The sequence below is a fragment of the Botrytis fragariae genome (genome assembly GCF_013461495.1).
Source record: "Botrytis fragariae strain BVB16 chromosome Unknown tig00000075, whole genome shotgun sequence".
In the NCBI taxonomy this organism is placed as follows: Eukaryota; Fungi; Ascomycota; class Leotiomycetes; order Helotiales; family Sclerotiniaceae; genus Botrytis; species Botrytis fragariae.
The window spans coordinates 594,407-608,251 of NW_023500995.1; the positions used below are offsets into that span (position 1 = coordinate 594,407).

A 13,845-nucleotide genomic window follows, 5' to 3' on the forward strand; every position below is an offset into this window, starting at 1 on the left:
AAAGTGGTTGACAGACGCGTCGCGACTCCTAGTTTATCATTATCAGTTGCCGTAACCTCGAAAATAAATCAGATAACAGCTCCAGCAACCTTTTGAAACAACCACAAAGTTGAACAAAATGGCGGATTTCAAAAGTTATCTTGCAGCGAGTATTTTGACAGAAGACAAAGTGGTAAGCAATTGTTTGTGGGTTTATATGATTTTAACTGAAAGTTCTTAGGTCACTTATAGACTGCTTAGTCGGGTGCTCAAAGTCCATGTAAACACAGCAAAGGAGTATGCCATTTCCGACCTTTGTAGTGTGCCTTCTGCTAAAATTTTGACAGAATGCTGTTTGAGTTTCATAGAGTACAGAATGCTAAGAAACCAGGAACAATCCATGCAACTTATCTCATTGGCGGAACAAAGAGAAAAGAAGCACATACAGAGATTGAAGCGCAAAAAGATGGCGAAGATGATTATATGCAGAGCAGTCCATTTGTCGGAAGCTCAATGCCACAGGCCGAAGGAAGTACCGGCGAAGGCTCTACATTGAGTATAACATTGACTCGAGAGGAGGATTTGGAAAGTTGGAGCCCCGCCTCTGACAAGCCATACTTCGTAGCTAACAACCTACAGCAATACGGTCTCAGTTTGAGCATATTTCCTCAATACATATCTATAGTTTAGGGCCTCATCCGTTGAAGGTAAAACACATTTTATATCCAAACTCTCCAAGTACTAACAACTTTTAGGAGCTCCAATTGCTCTCAGATTCAACCCGAGAAATCCAAACACTCGCCAAATCCGAAGACCCCCTCGAATCCTACCATAGATATGGGATAATAACCAATCCAAATGCCAAACGCCGCACCCGTAAAGCAACACCTATTGCAACTGCCACACAAGCGTCTGTTCCAACCAGACCTGCGATTGCGAAATCCAAATTCAATGAAGTCCAACAGGCTCCTAAATCATCCTCGTCCTCCAAAAAGCCCGAACCCAAATCACAGCCATCGAACGCCAAAGATTTCTTCGGCAGCAATGGAAAAGAAAAGGCTAAGCCAAAGCCACAAGCGGAGTCTACAGAAGCCGAATCTACGACTGCGCCTTCGAGTAAAGAATCAACACCAGCTCCTCCTGCAAATCTGAAGCGCGAATCCAGTAGCATTTTCAAGGCATTCGCAAAGACCCACTCTAAGAAAGCAAAAATTGAGGAAACAGAATCGAGCACAAAAGACGATACAGCGATGAAAGATGTCTCTGACGACGACGAGGAAGATACATGGATGCCAGCGCCTGTCAGTAAAGAAACCAAGTCTCAAGATCGAAGTTCCAGAAAAGCAACACAGGAGAGATTAAAGAAAATGATGGAAGATGACGACGACGAAGAAGAAGAAAAAGCAGCACCCTCTCCAGCTCCAGAAACACCCGCTGAGGAATCAGAAGAGGAAAAACCACCCGAGGAGACTAAGGAAGAAGAACCTGTAACAACTACAAGTAGTGGACGAAGAAGAGGTAGAAGAAGAGTTATGAAGAAGAGAACTGTGAAGGATGAAGATGGCTATTTAGGTAGGTTACTCACAAATTTTATTCTCCTTTTCATGCGTACTTTACTAATCGAGATAACAGTAACGAAACAAGAAGCAGCCTGGGAATCATTCTCGGAAGACGAGCCTGCTCCAGCACCTAAAGCTAAAGCAGCGCATGTTTCCACTAAACCCAAGAAAGATGCACCCAAGAAGGGACAGGGTAATATCATGGCGTTTTTTGGGAAGAAATAGTGTTTCTGGAGGAACTTAAAGGAGTGATTGTAGACTACATTTGATAGCGAGCTGAAGTGAGCATCATAGGGGTTATGTAATAGCGGATAGCTTTGGTCCAAATGCATTGGTAGCAAACAAACATAATAAAACTAGATCATTGTATTCAGATGCAAGACATGCAAACATTGTAAATATTGTACTCAGATCTAAATTTTCTCTGTAGAATATCAAATACATATAATCTGCTTTGCTTCACCAACAAGCATGGTCAGCTAATCCGACAAGGCGCCCAGAAAACTCCCTCCATAAATATAACTCCAATCATAATATTGCCATTGCTTCCATACTTTCATGCGCAGAGCCTCTTCCTGACGATTAAAGCCGTCAAGTTTCGAGGTCATAAGGATCAGCGCCCTCCCCAAACAAAAGATGGGGTTTCCGCTTTGCAAGATCGAGGATTGTTTGTGCAAACACCGAGTTAGCCCCTTCGGAGATGTTAGTATCTGAATTTGCCATGTGCGAAGGGCGTCACAAGACACGTGAAGACGGAAAGGGGAAGAGAAAAGGAAGACATACATGCAAACCAACTCCTCGTATACTCTTGTATACGGTTGACATTGATACTCTCATGAATCAGTCCCAACCTACTCGCTTTCAAAACTAGGTTCAAACACTCCATAATCTCATCATCATTATTACTGGTCATGGCTTGTAACAGTAAAGACATAGGCCATGCATTCTCGGGGCCAATATGTGGACCTCCTATACCTCTGAATGCTTTTCCTTCGAGATAGTATGGATTTCCTTCTTTAGATAAAATCATTTTTCTGGTATTTTTGTAAATTTGGTCGTCATTGCTGCAGAAACCGAGGATTGGCAGGGCGAGGAGACTAGGCACGTTGGCATCGTCCATGAGGATTTGTCCACCATAGCCATCTACTTCATATGCAAATACTTTACCCCATTTCTTGTGTTGTACGACGGCGTGCTTCATAATGCCGTCTTTGATACTTTGTGAGCGCTTCTCGAGAGTTTGAGCTAGGTCGGTGCGTTTGGCTACTTTGAGGATCTCGGCAGTGCGTTTCAATTCGACGGACATCTGTGCATTTGCTGGGATGAAGAAACCTAAGATTGTAGTATCGTCCGAAGGGCGGAATGCGCTTCTTATCAAGCCTGTACCGTAATTTAATGGGTTTCCAACACCGGATAGTGGTAAAGTTTCGGTTCCCTGGTCGGTTCGACGGCTGAACGTGTAAGCATTACGTTGGAAACGACCAGTCTTTGAATCAAAGCTGGATTCGGATTGTTGCTCAATGACCATGAGAAGGGTATCTAGTGCGGTCAACCACCGTGAATTAATAAAGTCGGTCGATTTAGTGTGGTTGTAGAAGGCGTTTCCTAGAGCCAGAAAATTGGCAAGGGAATCTAGCTCGTATTTACATTCAAACACGAAAGAAGGTTCGTATGCGGGGTGGACATTGTCATCTTGTCCGTTTTGTGACGCAGCAAGCTTCGAGGGCGGGGGAGGTTGAAACGCGTTGCAGTATGGCGATTGTATAACATACTCTGCTTGTGTATTGATAGCTCCCAATATGAGATTGAAAATAGCTGGATCTTTGTTTGACAAAGGCTGATACTGTAACAATTGGTTTGTAGAGTCTCTGAGCCACTCCGCATTGATATCTCCCGTAACCACAAACGATTGCGCTCCCTGCCATTTCTGATTGCTTTGAGCACTCCTTGCCTTCAGTTCCGTATGCTTTGTGGTTCCGTCGACGTGCCATCGTACTGTTGTATCGAGAGTATTGGGGAAAGCGTTTTCGAACAGTCTCGCGAGGTCCTTATTGACCATCTTAAGTGACATATCATCGATGACCTTCTCCACCAAAGGAGAGGAAAATGTTCGACATTCCTCCGCAGGGCGTTGAAAAGGCAATTCCATAGGTCCGTCAGATACTGGCCCATGCCTGAAGGTCGAATATTTCTTGTAGTCCGGACATGCTTTCGCATACTTATGAGGATCGTTAATTGGTTCTTGTGGTCGATATGGCGATTGAGCTATTGCGCCCAAAGCTCCCAACCACAGCAGCCATGTTTGGAGGGCAAATTGACCCATTGTAGTTGATCAATGATATACGATAGGTAATGAAGCTTTATCGAGCTGTGCTTGAGAAGAGCGGATCTTATGCCGACATCTGAATAAACGTGGGTAGCTATTGCTTTCCGAAATGAGAGCTGTTGTAATGAAATTTGATGGGTCCAAGCAATGATTGGCGTTTCGTGATGGATTATGCGCTTCTCTTTCCTTCGTTTGGATCAGCCAAATTTTATGAGGCCTAGGGTAAAGGGTTGCCTTTCTGGAATGTCAATGTTAGAAAAATGCCAATTGAGGTTCGATATCATAGATTGGGAGTTGATAGAGGCTTGTGTCTGCAGAATGACAGTCAATAAGTCGGGGAAATGGCAAGCCCACAAGCCTGATCTCTTGGCGGTGGGGTGCTTCCGCTATCTCACATTAGAGCTAGGTAAGCCGGCAGCCCACTCGAGATAGACGAGCGACACGAGATATATTTCTAGAGCCCGCTTAGTTTATACACCTATATCGCGGATTAGACAGCACCCTTTTTGGGCTTCCATTAAATTTGTATATAAACAACGGTATTCTAGGGCATAATAGTTTCAAGATTTCTTAGAAGTGGTGTAAGCCTTTTGCCATTCATTCCAATGTTAGTCCTCGCTGTGATTTACCTTGGACCTTTATCTGCTGCACTGCGTTTCGAGCCAAGGATGATTGTAGGGTTAGCAGATGTATGATTGGTTCATCCTCTTGTCGCTCTCTCAAGTTGCAATAGTATCGCCAAATCACTCGAGAGCATATAGTCGCAGATAGTGCCTAAGCAATCTTCTTTCAAGTGATGCAGGACTATGCGCAAAAAGAGCAGATCTTCTTCTAATTTTTATGATGGCTATAACTTTACAAGCAAGAACCGATAATAAGTATTGGGCAATGATTTTTGGCAGTGTTGGCATACTGTTCCCATTCAGATAATCATGCGTTCTTCAAACAACTTGGCGAAAATTGGAAAATGTATCGATGGTTAACATTCCAATTTTTGACCAGAAGCCCATCTAATCGCCTCAAAAGTCATTAAAGCTAAAATTTCTAGTCTATGAGCTTAAAATCAAAAAAGCAATAACATCTGTTTCATCTTTGTCATTCAATTTCTCCCCCTTACACCTAAGTCACCTTTTTCCAGGCGTTAGCTTCAGTTGATATATTGTTCTTAGCGCCTCTTCATGCCTTTCATTCTCTTGCTCCAACTCTATCTTCTGATCTCGCAGAGCCATAGGAATATCCGAGTCCCCAGGAGCTGTCTGCTCTTCAGGTGAGTGAGACCTGGTTCTTCCCTCGCCCAGGTTCAGAACTGTTTGCAGCTGCTTGTCATATGTGTATACTTGCGCGATGCGCTCATTTGCATCGATGACAACATGTCGAATATGCGATTGCGTATCAACATCTAAAGAGCAGAATCTAGTTTAGATGATACTTGGCTCTAAACTAGAAAATTTCCTCACCTTTGATTTCAAGTACATCAAGAGAAGACTTTGGGCAAAAGTTCAGAATGATATAATCTTCGAGAATACCCCATTTGTGATACTTCCCTCCAGATTTAAATCTATTTGCATGTTCTTCTAGCCTTCCATGGTTGCCAGATTGAAGTATCTCAATACCCCATTTTTTGCCAAAGATAAAGAAATCGATTCTTCCGTCCTTTGTTTCAGCATATTCTGACAAGATCGGTAGATTATGAAGCTCCTGGTTAAGGCAACAATACATCTCATCCTGGAATACTGCCTCTGGAATACCCCAATTAGTATCGGACTGGCAACCAGTATTTGACGAGGGAGAGCGATGATGCAGAACAGACGGGCTAAACCTTTCAATGGCGTTTAAACAGGCTTGCTGAAGGGTGATTGTATCTGAAACGCTTCCTGGTGGCGGACCTGGAATGAGTCGTCGATATGCGATCCTGTCTGGCGTTAGTATAAGCAAAGAACGGGGTGAATGCACATATCTTCTATGTATTGGAGAGGCAAAATTATAGGTGATTTCGCTACTTCCATGCGCAAGGTGCTCTGCATGTAGGAACCCCATTTTATAACAAAATGCTAATGCATTCATGTTGTTCGTTCCTGGCTCTGTGTAGCCTTTGGGTAGTCTCGCTACTTTACGCATTGCATCTGTAACATCCGAATATTTGAGATGGCTGCAAGATGGAGAACGTACCAAATAGTTCTTTAGGTGCTTCTCTCCTACAACTGTCCAGACGCCTCTGCCCCATTGATTAAGAAATTCCAGTAGGAAATCATGCTCGACAAGGATCTCATGACAGAAGACTGGCGACCATCTTCGACGGTTTTGGATGTTCTTATTGAGCGAGAAATAGTTAGCATATTCTTCAATGAACAGCTTCTTCAGTGTAGCCGAGGAGATATTACCTGTGAAATCAACATTTCAAAACAACCCAAGATCAATCCAATCATTCCTGGATGACCGTCAGTAGCAGAGTGAAGATACTCGGCTATGGCTACTCGATCAACGCTACCAGGGTTAAGACCATTCTCCAGGATCCATTTACTGACTGCGGTCAATGTCTCATCCGATCTGAAGAGCATACATAAAGAACTGGATTTTGATGGTCGTAATTCGATACGATTGAGATCGTCTACTTTCGAGGCTTGCGATTGAATGAACGGTTCTTGAATCTCAGAAATGCCAGCAGCCCCATAAAGGCAAACAAGCACGAATATTGATCGTGATCTAGTGTAGCGGTTCTTGAGTTCAGAGATCCAAAATTCTTCATCTTCATAAGAACCTTGAGCTTCATCAACGAGATAGATAATTTTGGCGTCAGGATTATGTGGACGATATTTGGCATTGTCTTTTCGTCTAGAAACTCTTGGTACGGAATATTATTGCGTCTATTTTTAGGCTGCCAAAGAACGAATACAGGCTCAAGCTCTGGGTTATGAAAGAGAATACGATATCCAAGTAACTGAAGAAGAGTTGTCTTTCCCACCAGAGGTGTAGCACGAATAACCGCCATTCCCGTATTTAGTGCAAGTTGCAGAACTGAAGAAACTAGATCTGGTCTTTCGCAAATATAAGGGCAGTGGGTATTCCATGAACTTAAAATACGAGGTGCATGGTCGTTCATCTCGTGTCCACAGTTGACACAGAGAGGAACTAATAACTCGAAGACTCCTTGAGAGCAATCACAATGATGACAAGGCCAGTGAGTGACAGTAGTAGAAGGAAGATCTGACAATTCAATTTTTGTGTTTCCTCTGGCAGGCTTCTGTTGTTTAGATTTCTGATCTTGGTGGGATCTTTTCCGTGCTTTTCGTCTGATCTGATGCTTGGAATGTGTCTGACTCTTTGATTTACCAACAACATTTTGTAAAGTAGCATTTGAAGAGGAAGCTTTGGGAAGACGCAACTCCACCTCTTTTGAAATAGATGAGAGAAGTCTTTTAGAGATAGCTCTGGTGGTTGCAGGCATTTTCCGTGTTAGGTGAGTAAAAGCAGACTTGTGAAGACGAAAGAAAGTTCTTGTCTCTGCGTTATCAACATATCAGCATCTTTCCTTTGTTGTGAAGAAAGCGAGGTTAGCATGTTGTTGTTGTATGTTCCATTTCTGCGAACAAAGGAATTACAATTGATCAAACCCAACCCTTACAGACTTTCTTGGGCATTTCGATAAAACATTATCGAAGCTATTAAGAAGAGAGACAACTTGGAGAATGCCCAACGCCTAATTCTACGTACATAAAAGATGCTTTGGTATGAAATCTTTGTGGCCTATCGTTGTCGCATGGGCCCGTCAACCAGAAATGAATAACAAAAGTGTATTTTTTACCATTCGGACGATATAACTTTGGAAACTTGAGGCAAAATGGTGAACGGAACCTCGTGTTCTAGGCAATCGTCAGGTAGACAGGGGCATGTAATAGGAAAGATGTTAGGAAATGTGGCTTACGACTAAGGGTCATGCTCTCTAGAGATTTATGAATATTTTGTCTCCTGTCAAAAAAATGATGGCATGATAGTCACTTTGATGAGGGGCTACTTCGGAAACTTCGCGTTTTATTTCACAGACAATCATCGAGATGTCAGTTCGACCTCTGATTCAGTAATATGTCAAAAATAAAAGCAATCATTTATTCAGGTTCCGGTCCTTCATTGTAATTGATCAGTAGTTGGATAATGTTTCACCATATTACAATACTGATTCCAGAGGATCAAAGATCATAATCACATCGCGATGATGAAGAATCCCTGCGAATATGTGAGATGAACAGTATTAAATCACGCATGCTAATACTAAGAAGAGTCTACGATAGGATAAAATACGATGGGCGAGTGCAAAAATGAAACTGACATATGAAGGTGCTCGACACATGGCCTGTCGTCCACGAACAGGAAAAGATTGAATTCGTATTACTTTTGTGAGCAATTTAAGCCAGGCCTCTAACGTTGCAACATACAACCAGCTGTGGTCCATATTACTTGTCAAATGAACAGGACTAACTGCACGTTGGAACATGGAGTAACAGCGAGTTAGGAAGCCCTCGAGCTTACACTGGGATTTGATGCTTACCTATGTAGATTACATATGACTAACTTGCTTAGCGAGTAATGTTCATGTAGTGAACTGTGTTGCAGTTGCCTCATCAAATTAGTAAGCTTATCTTAAATATATAAATGCCGAGCGAGGTAATCGTAGCCGATCGTGATACGATGTTGTGCTATGGACAGTACCTCAACTGAGTTATGAAGCATGCGGTAGGGCAACCCATGCAAGCCATCACCTCCTAGTAGTGGAGAATTTCGATGCCACCGGTACAGCTTAAAGGGCATGCTCGAGTGTTATCGTTGATGAAGAAGATGATTGCTTCTGTGGTATTGCACATATTGATTGCGAACTAACACATACCAATGCTACTGCACCGTAGATCCACGTAATCCAAGGCGTTCAAAGGTTCTTCCTAGAAGATATCTTCAAAGACTTCAGAAATTGAGCTAGGTATGCAATGTAGCTCGAATATACACGATTTCTACCCCAGATAAAGCAACATTCGGACCTTCGTCCGATATCCTCCTCATATATACTAAATTTCAGATCGATATCATCTGCAGCTTCCCACACCAGATGGATATATTCTTGCATACCGGAACACTTTCCCTGATGATGAACACGCGTAACCACGATGGTAATCATAGTATTATATGCAATACCTTGCCAAAATACTGCTTTCCCGACTATTGCGGAATTTCGGTGACATTCAATGAACGGAAACTCTTGAATGTCTTTGCTTCCTTACACATCCCTGGCAGTTTTCAGAATACTGTTTAGCCGGAAAGTAATAAGTGTCTCTTGTGGTATTGTGCCCATTACCATGCGGCCCAAATAGAAATCTGGAGTTAACGGTCCAAAAAAGTTTTGACCAATGGAGATTCCAAGAACTTGGGGAATAAAGAGTCTTTGCCATTGATACTACAACGCAGTCTTAGTCTAGTGGCTGCTCTAGCACACAAGTGTGCCTAGCTCTCACAACACCTACGATGAGGCTCGATGTTGAAACCAGTTAACGGCCTGTATATAGAATTTCAGGTCCAAACAAGGCACTGAATTTCAAATGTCACAGCTTCAATTTTCTACGAATTTGAAGCTTCATGGCCTGTTCGGATCAGTTGGTAATAAAACCTTCGGGATATTGAATGGAATTCGAAGAATAGGCTTTAGGGAGGGGGCGAGGCGCGACCGCTTTGCAGAGATTCTTCATCACAGATCATTCATTCCAAATTACTGTTTGAGTCTCTACAAGATGCATACCGTTCAATGGCCGCACTAGATGAAGGGTGGCGTGAGTGACTAGCTGGCGAGAAACGAGTGTAATGTACCAGTCTGAAAGGAATCATCGTGCGACAGATGTTTCAACAGGGTTGCTCGAGTCATGTAAATAGCATCGTCCGCCCAAAAGATAACCAGCCGGAGTATAGCTGGAAAGGGGGAAGATATGATCAAAATTTGTGACTGCGCACAACTTCTTCAGCTCGTACTTGGGTAATAGATTATCTCCATTTTGGGGAATAAATGCGATTGTATATGTAGAATCCAGCACCACGCTAGTTCAGCTGGTGGTCATTAGATGCAAATAATTTGTCAGTATTTCCGATTTAACCGTTCGTGATTACTCATCATGATTTCTTTTTTTAGTGATACGGAGGCTTTCAATATGTTGTGCTCCACTCGGCAACCCTCGAGGCATGTTTCCTAGAAGGTTATCCGCATGAGGGTGGGTCTAGAAAGTGCAATTTTAAGCGGTTATCAAATCCTCATCAAGCCTTTCCGATAGTCCATGCATGAACAAAGTCCATATTGAGATACAATCAATGTTGATGTCAGAACATTACGAACAATCTTTATACTGAGATCTCTACAAATTGAAGTTATTAGACCTCAAAGAGTAGAGGCATGAATGATCTCTGACATTGAGCTTGGGGGTCTGCTTCGACCATGGTGATCCTCAACGGCAAAGGTAATGGGAATGTCAAGCCTACTATTCAAGACATTGCAGAAATTCAAGATCTTCTTGAAGATATTCACATCGCAGATACACACCAAAGTTCCATACCAGATTCCACGAAAACGCATTCTTCGAACACAACTGCCACCACCGCCGAAGTCTTATATTCATCCACGATCCCTTCTCCAATCCCAAAGCCAGCAGACTGGACCTCAGATCTACCTAACTCTGAGCATGTTCAATTTTTTAAAAATACAAATTGGGCTGCAACACAACTCGGACCATTAGAATCATGGAGCCTTGCCCTTCGCCTGCACACTTTCACAACTTTCGCGGATTCAAGACCTGCTTGTTTATATTGGTATGAAATGTTTCTACTCAAATTTGAACAATCTGACAGCAAAATGTTAGGGGACCTGAGAGAGTTGCAATTTACAATGAAAATTTTATCGAAATGTCCGGCAAAACACATCCAGCATTGATGGGCACGCCATTCGAGTTGGCTTTCCCAGAAATTTGGAATGACATCAAGGGGGTTTTCATTCATGCAGAGACGAGCAAGGTTGCAGCAGACGTTAATGAGATACCTTTGACGGTGGAGAGAAGCGGGTTTAAAGAGGAGGCATATTTTACGGGAAGCTTCAATCCAGTCCGAAGGGAGGATGGAGCAGTTGCAGGCTTTTATAATTCTGTAGGTTCGTATTTGTTTCGCAGATTTTGCAGCCTTCAAACCCATTTCCGTCCCTAAAATTTACGTCCCACCTTTCCTCTTCCTCCAACGCATCTATTCATGCGATGGATGGAGTAAACCATCGCATATCAAAATGACTTCTTGACTATCTGATTCTGAGACAATACAACCTTCCAACCTGATTGGGATAGAAGAATTTTGTACTGAAGCTCAAGATACTATTTGATTGTCGAACTTCATCTTAGATATTGAAGAGATAGTTTTTGAGTATTATTGAATTTGGTATGCGATTTGTTCCATTATCTTGTGCTTTCTGATTTCAAGTCTAATTTGATTCGTTATTATGCCCTCAGACATTTTTTGGCTAGCAATTACTGAAACGTGGATGCAGTTGAAGTTACTGCCCAAAAGCTCAACGAGAGAAGACAGTCGATGTTGGGATCATTGGAGATTCCAACTGGATTGCAACAAGGGACACTTGCTAGCCATGTTATGCCTCATTTAGAGTCAAATCCACTAGATATCCCCATGGCGATGTTATATCAGGTAGATGAGCAAAGTTCTTCTGGGTCTGCGGTTTATCTGCGGAGTCAACTTGGCTTCCCTGAGAACCATCCACTCGCCGTGCCGGAAGCTGAACTCAGCAGCTGTCTTGCCCTATTTCCATTGTTGCATAAAACAAGCAATAAAATTTCGACTCATTCTGTTGATGAGAAATTTGAGGGAGTCGAATGGCGTGGTCACAAAGATGATTTTACCAGAGCTTACGAACCATCGACGCATTTTAGCATACTTCCAATCTCGAGTGCTGATCGTATCTTTGGTTATCTCATACTTGGCGCCAACTCTCGCCGACCAATTGACGATACCTACGATCGATTCATAAATGCTATTGCCTCGAGGGTTTCATCAATTGCATCTGCCTTAGCTAGCACTGAGGAGACAAGGCGGAGGGCTGATCGGCTAGAAAAAGAACTAGCTGAAAGTGAGAGACAAATCAGATATATGGCACAGAACGCTCCGGTTGGCATGCTGCAATTATCGACTGAAGGTAAAATCCTCTGGGCCAATGATATATACTATCGAATTACTGGCCATTCGGGACCTGAGGAACCGCAGTACAACTATTCTTTTCTTGATGTCTTGATTGAAGAAGATAGGTCTCAAACTTTACAAGCTTGGGCACAACTTCATGATGGATCCTCTCACATTGAGACTACGTCACGGCTCAAGCGTATGTTCGTGCCACCCAGTGGGGAAGCCGAGCACGCTTGTGTGCTATCATTGGCATTCCCATATATTGTTGATGGCAAAGTACAATCTATCATGGCTTGCTTCACCGACATCTCTGAGTTAAAATGGGCCGAAGCAGCGGAAGCCAGAAATGCCGAGGAAGCACGCGAGGCCAAACGTCAACAAGAGGAGTTCATTGATGTTGTCTCTCATGAGATGAGAAATCCTCTTTCTGCCATCTTCCAATGTGCCGACATGATATCAAATTCCTACAAAGATTTATCACACACAAATACTCTTGACATTTTGAAAAGCAATGTCGAGGCCGCCCATACGATAGCGATGTGTGCCAGTCATCAAAAGCGTATCGTGGATGATGTCTTGACACTCTCGAAGCTCAAGTATATGATGTTGTCCATTTCGCCGCATCCTGCTAATCCAGCGAAGAATCTGGAACAGGTCGTCAGAATGTTTGAAGCGGATTTAACGTCCCACGATATCTCAATCAAAACAATAGCTCAATCTTCGTTCCGCGCCAATAATATCGACTTGGTCATGTTTGACTCCTCGCGTGTGAACCAAATCTTGATTAACTTACTAACAAACGCGATTAAGTTTACGAGAGGTGAACCAGAGAGAAAGATCACAGTTACTTATGGTGCTACTCTTGTTGATCCAGAGAACAATTTCAGCAAGGAACTTTACTGGGTACCATGCGGGAACGAGGTTGAAGATTTGACGCTGAATCCTGAGTGGGGCTCTGGTGAATCTGTGTTTTTAACATGCGCAGTCACAGATACAGGAGTTGGCATGCGTGCTGACGAGATCCCTCGTCTCTTCACTCGCTTCGAGCAGGCCAATTCGAAAACCTCTATAAAATATGGTGGATCTGGTTTGGGATTGTTCATTTCTCAGAAGCTTGCCGAAAAGCAAGGAGGTAGGATTGGCCTATCTTCCAAGTTAGGCCAGGGAAGCACGTTCGGGTTTTACATCAAGGTACGACGTAGTGTCAAACCACGAAAAGATGTCCGCCCAAGATTAACACCAGTATCATTCGATGGATCTTACTATGACGGATCGAAACCTATGCACGTTTTGCTAGTCGAAGACAATGTGGTCAATCAGAGGATATTAGAGAAGCAATTAAAAAAAGCCGGCTGCGTAGTCTACGTGGCCAACCATGGATTAGAGGCTTTAAAGATATTGAGACAATGTTCCTGCTGGCATGAGCCGGTGAAAGACGCGAAGAAATTAGACATAATACTGATGGATTGGGAAATGCCTATCATGGATGGTCTCACTTGCAGTCGGGAGATCCGAGCATTGCAACAATCTGGAAAGATCGTGAAGCATCTTGAGATCATCGCAATTACTGCTAATGCCAGAGAGGAGCAGGTTCAAGTGGCATTACATAACGGAATTGTAAGTCTCCAAAAAATTGGTTTGAAGTGAATCATCATGCTAACAGGTGTTGCTGTAGAATTTCGTAATGTCCAAACCTTTCATAGTCTCGAACTTGCTGTCCAAAATGAGAGAAAGGCTTAGCGGGATCGACAACGGAACAAGTTTTCAGTGAATAAATGT

At 43.0% G+C, this 13,845-nt stretch overlaps 4 protein-coding genes across 4 annotated transcripts; 2 read left to right on the forward strand and 2 right to left on the reverse strand.

The window, feature by feature from the left end:
* Nucleotides 1-118: 118 nt before the first annotated feature.
* Bfra_005672 (putative dna polymerase subunit cdc27 protein) lies at nucleotides 119-1,763 on the forward strand (the record flags this gene model as incomplete). The annotated part of the gene is made up of 6 exons (XM_037336051.1): nucleotides 119-172; nucleotides 221-276; nucleotides 327-568; nucleotides 619-686; nucleotides 735-1,551; nucleotides 1,612-1,763. 6 exons carry the CDS (start codon nucleotides 119-121, stop codon nucleotides 1,761-1,763), a joined length of 1,389 nt encoding a protein of 462 aa, XP_037191261.1.
* A 366-nt stretch (nucleotides 1,764-2,129) lies between these two features.
* Bfra_005673 (putative duf1237 domain protein) lies at nucleotides 2,130-3,861 on the reverse strand (the record flags this gene model as incomplete). The annotated part of the gene is made up of 2 exons (XM_037336052.1): nucleotides 2,130-2,230; nucleotides 2,322-3,861. The coding sequence occupies 2 exons, from the start codon at nucleotides 3,859-3,861 to the stop codon at nucleotides 2,130-2,132; spliced, it is 1,641 nt and encodes a 546-aa protein (XP_037191262.1).
* A 1,127-nt stretch (nucleotides 3,862-4,988) lies between these two features.
* Bfra_005674 (uncharacterized protein) lies at nucleotides 4,989-7,309 on the reverse strand (the record flags this gene model as incomplete). Its single annotated transcript, XM_037336053.1, has 4 exons — nucleotides 4,989-5,263; nucleotides 5,322-6,174; nucleotides 6,246-6,696; nucleotides 6,804-7,309. The coding sequence occupies 4 exons, from the start codon at nucleotides 7,307-7,309 to the stop codon at nucleotides 4,989-4,991; spliced, it is 2,085 nt and encodes a 694-aa protein (XP_037191263.1).
* A 3,018-nt stretch (nucleotides 7,310-10,327) lies between these two features.
* Bfra_005675 (putative histidine kinase m3ypp protein) lies at nucleotides 10,328-13,837 on the forward strand (the record flags this gene model as incomplete). The annotated part of the gene is made up of 4 exons (XM_037336054.1): nucleotides 10,328-10,698; nucleotides 10,749-11,032; nucleotides 11,420-13,683; nucleotides 13,742-13,837. 4 exons carry the CDS (start codon nucleotides 10,328-10,330, stop codon nucleotides 13,835-13,837), a joined length of 3,015 nt encoding a protein of 1,004 aa, XP_037191264.1.
* Nucleotides 13,838-13,845: the final 8 nt, after the last annotated feature.